Genomic DNA, 6,793 nt, shown 5'->3' on the forward strand with positions numbered 1-6,793 from the left:
TGTGATCTGTGGAAAATGCTTACTGTTTCCTTCTGTGTTTTACAGGGCGATACATCTGGGGATTATAGGAAGGCCCTCCTTCTCCTTAGTGGAGGTGATGATGCATGAAGCTGCTGAAATGAAGAAGCATTTCCAAATATTAAATCAGTTTGCATTTTATATGTTTATCCCATGCATAATTCTGCTTGTGCCTTTATAAGAAGCATGTTACAATTTAATGACTAATAGCCACTCATTCTTTAACCAGGAAGTTAAGCATTGAGACAAGCCTCTTTTACAAGGGTGTAATAGCACACTGGTAATTCAGTGCAATATGTGTCAATTGCTTTCTTGAATCAACTCGCTGCTTTCTAACTACTTTTTAAAAATGCAATTCCGTCATTTAAAATTAAACATGAATACTTAACTACAGGACATAACTGGCAATTTTAAAAAAAGCCTGTTTTTCTCTGGAAAAAGCTATGTAACATTCCATATCATGTACCTTAATTAAAACCTGTTTGAGTTAAGTGTTTGTTTTTAATTCTGTGCGGTGTCTTGTTGACACAAGGGCCTTACTCAGTTAAATAATTCTCTTGTGTTGAACAGTTCTTCAAAAACTGACCCTCTGAAAGAGTTAAAGGGTTTCATGAACTGCACATTTCATTTTATTGATCTAAATGGGCATTAAAACCTCAGCTGTACTATATTAGAGATGTATAAACTGGTTTTGATTAGTCAGGGAAGTGTGTTGTGAAATTCATAGGAAGCACCAAGGTAGCTCTGTGCCCTTGTGCATTTCTTAACACAGAATTTGCAACATTGCAAATAATGAAGAACTGCATTTCTGTCTGAGGGCTGGCATTTGGAAATATGGCTCCACCTAGTGGTACCTGGCTGTACTGCATTCCCATTATATGGAGCAAATTGAAGAATCATCTTGCTGAGACAAATGTACTTCCTGAGTTAATTTATCCTTGTTGCAAATCTTGTTTTAAGAAAAGTACCTCAAAACAAAGAAAACACTATCCAACAGGGAATGATGCATCTTTTCACAAGAGATTTTCCCGACTAATACAAAAACATGCATGCAACGTGTTGTAACAGGACCAAGCTGGTCGGCTAGACAAAAGAAAAAAGGAATTAATCTGCAGAGACTAAAAGATGCTTTGAGGTTTGTCACACTTGCATTAAAACAAAACAAACACTGCATCGCACAGCTTCACAAAACATTAAAAACATATAAAACATTTAAAACACACAATTGGGGTTGAGGGGTAGCCTAAACTCTTAAGAACATTAGAAAGTTTATAAACAAGAGGAGGCCATTCGGCCCATCTTGCTCATTTTGTTGTAAGTAGCTTATTGATCCCAGAATCTCATCAAGCAGCTTCTTGAAGGATCCCAGGGTGTCAGCTTCAACAATGTTACTAGGGGGTTGGTTCCAGACCCTCACAATTCTGTGTAAAAAAAGTGCCTCCTATTTTCTGTTTTGAATACCCCTTTATCTAATCTCTATTTGTGACAGCTGGTCCTTGTTTATTTTCAATTTGAAAAAGTCCCTTGGGTCGACATCATCAGTACAAGCACAGCATAACGAGCAGCGCTGTCAACACACTGCCGTGACGCTTTTGTTGGAAAATGTGTTTAAAGCTTTATTTATTTTCCCACACTACAACCCTGCAGAAATGTGTTCAGACCCATAATTTAAGAACAGCTGCCACGGGCATGACTTTGAGGACCACTGGTCTAGATGAAAACATTTCTGAGTTAACATAAACTCCAAAGTCTTTTTCATAGATTCCTTCTTCAATTTCAGTATCTCCCATGATATTTATAATGCACATTTTTGTTGCCTGTGTGCAGTATCCATTGCAATTATCCATTGTCAATGCTGCATCCTCAAAAAAAAATCAAGCAAGTTAGTTAGACACGATCTCCTTTTCCTAAAACCATGCTGACTGTCTCCCAGGATCTTGTTACCATATAGGTAATTTTCCATTTTAGATCTTATTATAGTTTCCATAAGTTTCTGTACAATGCTTATTGGTCTGTTGTTACCTAAAAAAAAAAAGACTGACTGACTGATGGTCTTTGGTACAGCGCATAAACACATCTTTTTGTGAGGGAGTCTGGAGAAATCATTTAATAAATAGAGGTCTATATACACACACACACACACACACACACACACACACCACATATATATATATATATATATATATATATATATATATATATATATATATATATATATTTAGTAGATGTCAATTGATTTTACCCTATAACCCCAATTTGAAATTTCCAATTGTATTTTAGGCTCAGCTAAAAGTGTGCTGTTCTCTGAAGTGTGTGCCGTCAGCCGACTGCTTCTTTTCACTCTAAATTTACCATATAGCTAGAATGACATGTAGAAGCTTCACTGTGTCACCCATTACATCACTTGAACATTTCCTGGAATATCATTCTAAAATTCCAATGTAAACAATGCATGTTCAACTAACATTTGAAACACAGCACAACCTTAACTGGCAAATAACATTTAACAGAGAATGAATTACTACAATGCTCCACATAGCACACAGCAGTACAGACAATAGTACTATATCACAACGCCACTCTTGACAAGAAGCTGGCTGGGTCAACTTAATGAGTCCATTCAACATTCAATAAATGCGATATTTATTTATTTATTTATTTTTTATAAACTTAGCACCAGTGCCTGGATGATGAGAATATTTCCATTTAAATATCTCAATGTTGATAGCCAGAAGACCTCGGCTTAACAACTGCCTAACATGCTATAATTTCAGTGTTTTTATGGACTTAAATGTCAGTTTTGTATGTAACAGGAACAAACAGAATAAAAAAAAAAAAAGTGTAAGCTTTGAAATGGCACTGGTTGGTCTTGCATACTAATATGCAGGCTACATATAGCCAGGGAATCCCCTAAAGTCAAAGCTCACAAAGATAGGTGACAACAAAGAGAAACAAATCAACAGTCAATTGCAGAATATACAACAATACAACCCTCTCAATCAATGCATGTTTGTTTTGATTTTAACCATACTTTAAGTTTATAAGCAAAATCCCTAAGTTCATGAGTATTTTTTGTCTAATCTGTTAATGAATTCCAGAATATTATACCTTTAATTGAGAATGCAGTTTGTGCAAATTAGTACAAGGTCTTGCCTCTTTACAATTATCATTGACGACTGCTCTGCTCATTCTGTTGCTAAATTCAGAACAGAGTGTAAATACATATAGTTAGAATATATTTATGGCCTGCTACTGTGTATGAAATTTCATGGAAATAAAATACTCCCAGCTTGTGTTTGTCACTTAATAGTTCTACAAATTCCACATGATTGGTCCTAATGTTCAAACATGGGGGCGAGGAACGTCTAACAAAATCAGAAATGTTATGACTCATCCAGATTTAATTGTGCACAGTTGTGTGTGGAACAACCCAGCCTAAGGTGCGTTGTGATGCACTGGGAACATCCGAGAAGACGGACGGACAAAGACAACTCACTTGTGTGACTGTGCTTAGAAAATTTCTTGATTTAAAACTTTAAATGCAGCTGTATTAAATGTTTCCTTTGGCCAGTACAAGAAAACTACAAAGATGTAAAAACAAAATTGCTTATGTTTTTAACACATTGGTACATAAAAGCGATGTTTGAAATTACTGTTCCCCCCACACTGCATCTTTACATTTGAAATGCCACATTCTTCCAGTCTAATACACCTATTCAGAAATAAATAAATAATAATTTTAATGCTGAAAAATTAAAAATGAAATGCCTTCAGGGTGCTTAAGAGTATTTGAAATATAGTACTTAGTTGTTTGGTTCTAGTTTTGCAAAAAATTACCGGCGATTTCATTCTTTCAACAATAGGTTAAGAAAAAGCTTGATTAAAAGTTTCCGTTGTCGTACCCGATCCATATGTAGGTTCGGGTCGGTTCAGGTATATTTCCGCTGCAGGGCCCAGGGCAGGGCATTGTTGACCAGGTGACAAATGCATAGCCTACGTTGGGAAGACGTATATCAAGGTGGACACTCACCGTCTCACCACCAGGTGGAGCAGCAGAGAAAGTACTACAAGACGATTCATGCAATAAAAAAATAGTAAGAGCATTGACGAGGAAGATAAAACTGTCGAATTACCACTAGCAATCTAGCGCTCCTACCTCGTTAATTATAATAATGGTTGTGTGTACACAGTGTGAATAAACAAAGGCCAAGACGATCATGTAAATTCTGTTTATTTCATCAGTATACCTACGAAAGTTAGCGTAGTTGTTGATAGTCACAGTCCACACACGTTGCTCACAAAAAACAACATCCAGTGTAGAGTGAATTAATATAACTCGAGCGAAAGAAAAGGGGTGATGGGAGCTCACCGTCTCGCTTTTGTGAACAGTATCCTGGGAGACAGTCAGCATGGGGTTTTTTTGAGGATCGACAATGGATAATTGCCAAGCATATGACATGGTTTATATAAATTTCCAGAAAGCTTTTGACAAAGTCCCGCACAAAAGATTAATTCTCAAACTGAATGCAGTTGGGATTCAAGGAAACACAAGTACATGGATTAGGGAGTGGTTACCATATAGAAAACAGAATGTACTGATTAGAGAAGAAACCTTAGAATGGAGTGTGGTAACCAGTGGAGTACCACAGAGATCAGTATTAGGTCCTTTGCTATTCCTAATCTACATTAATGACTTAGATTCTGGTATAGTAAGCAAACCTGTTAAATTTGCAGACAACACAAAAATAGGAGTGGCAAACACTGTTGCAGCAGCAAAGGTCATTCAAAATAATCTAGACAAGATTCAGAACTGGGCAGACACATGACAAATGACACTAATACAGATATTAATACATTAATACAGAAAAATGTAAGGCACTGCATGCAGGCAACAAAAATGTTCATTATAAATACTATATGGGAGATGCTGAAATTGAAGAAGGAATCTATGAAAAAGGTAAGAGTTTATGTTGACTCGGAAATGTCTTCATCTAGACAATGTGGGGAAGCTATAAAAAAGCCAACAAGATGCTCGGATATATAGTGAAAAGTGTTGAATTTAAAGCAAGGGAAGTAATGTTAAAACTGTACAATGCATTAGTAAGACCTCCTCTAGAATATTGTGCTCTAGAAAGAGTGCGAAGAAGAGCGACCAGAATTATTCCGGGTTTAAAAGGCATGTCATATGCAGACAGGCTAAAAGAATTGAATCTATTCAGTTTTGAACAAAGACGACGACGCGGTGATCTTATTCAAGCATTCAGAATTCTAAAAGGTATTGACAATGTCAACCCAAGGGACTTTTTCGACCCGAAAAATGAAACAAAGACCAGGGGTCACAAATGGAGATTAGATAAAGGGGCATTCAGGTCAGAAAATAGGTGGCACTTTTTTACACAGAGAATTGTGAGGGTCCGGAACCAACTCCCCAGTAACGTTGAATAGCTGACACCCCGAGATGTTTCAAGAAGCTGCTTGATGAGATTCTGGGATCAATAAGCTACTAACAACCAAACAAGCAAGATGGGCCCAATGGCCTCCTCTCGTTTGTAACCTTTCTTATGTTCTTATGTAATTACCATATCAAACACAATCCCATTTCAAGCTACTATGACATCATGCTAGTGCTGTTGTAAACTTTGCCATGTTTGTTTTTTCCGGGTCCATTTTGTTTGGTTTTAATAGAGGGGCTGCTCAAAAGAAACTGATGGCGGTCTTGGTGGTGAGCTTTCTCAGCCTTTGTGACAGGGAATTACTAAAAGGTCCCATGTACAGCACAGCAGTACAGACAATAGCATCACAATGCCACTCTTCACAAGAAGCGGGCTGGGTCAACTTAATGAATCCATTCAACGTTCAATAAATGTAATGCTTTTTTTGTAACAGGAACAAACAGAATAAAAAAATAAACACAGATATACTAGGACATCGTCCTATTATTACTGATGCTGGGTCAGTGTACTCTGCTCCACTACTGGACGTGAATGCTGAAGGCATTGTGCATGGGGTTTCTGCCGCAGACAAAACCACGGAGGACAACAGCAACTTTGTAAGTAGCAAGTCACATTTCTACAATTTCAAAAGTGACAAGTATCTTCTTACTGACATAATAATAATAACAATGTTCATTCTACCTTGATATAAAAATAAAATCTACTAGTGTCGTGAATCCCTTTTCCCACAGATTATCTTCAGTTTGTATCACATTTATTTTTCTTCCTAAGTATTATTATTAATATTATTTATTTATTTTTACAGAAGATGTTTCTCTTATAGTCACCGGTGAAGATGATGATGGACTGAATAGCTGAGACTCTTCCAATGTTGTCAGCTCCTGGACTTTGCAGAAAATGTTTTCATCCTCCACCGCTTTAGTGGTTAATAAACACCTATTACACAAACTTTATATTATATAGCTAGAGAGGTTAAGGCTACTACTGAAATAACAAAAGGTACCCAGAAAAGTTTCTACGCTGATAGAATGCTCACGACAGCCTGTAAGCCAGAAACCCAGATAGAATTGTTTTCCTGTAACTCACTGAAGCCCACTCCTCTCTTTCTCTACATATGAAGTTATTTTGTAAATTCACATTTGTTTTGTTTAAAAAATGATCACATGGGTACCTTTTTGATAATACTATTAAAGAAGGTGAGGTTCAGCAGTACAGTTGTTTTTTTTTTTAAATGTAGTGTTTCACTGTTGTATAGCCGTTCCATGTCGTTATCCGTTAGTGCCTCAGCTTTATTTGGATGATTGCCTTTACCTTATTTTAAT

At 36.7% G+C, this 6,793-nt stretch overlaps 1 protein-coding gene across 1 annotated transcript in view; it reads left to right on the forward strand.

Annotated features, from left to right (window-relative positions):
* The window catches only part of LOC121329031 (annexin A5-like), a 31,257-nt gene extending 30,748 nt beyond the window's left edge, over window positions 1-509 (forward strand). Inside the window, exon 13 of the mRNA XM_041274248.1 lies at window positions 46-509. Coding sequence (XP_041130182.1) covers window positions 46-108 — 63 coding nt within the window. The 3' untranslated portion in view covers window positions 109-509. The remainder of the gene's footprint in view (window positions 1-45) is intronic.
* Window positions 510-6,793: the final 6,284 nt, after the last annotated feature.

The sequence above is a fragment of the Polyodon spathula genome, chromosome 2, assembly GCF_017654505.1.
Source record: "Polyodon spathula isolate WHYD16114869_AA chromosome 2, ASM1765450v1, whole genome shotgun sequence".
In the NCBI taxonomy this organism is placed as follows: Eukaryota; Metazoa; Chordata; class Actinopteri; order Acipenseriformes; family Polyodontidae; genus Polyodon; species Polyodon spathula.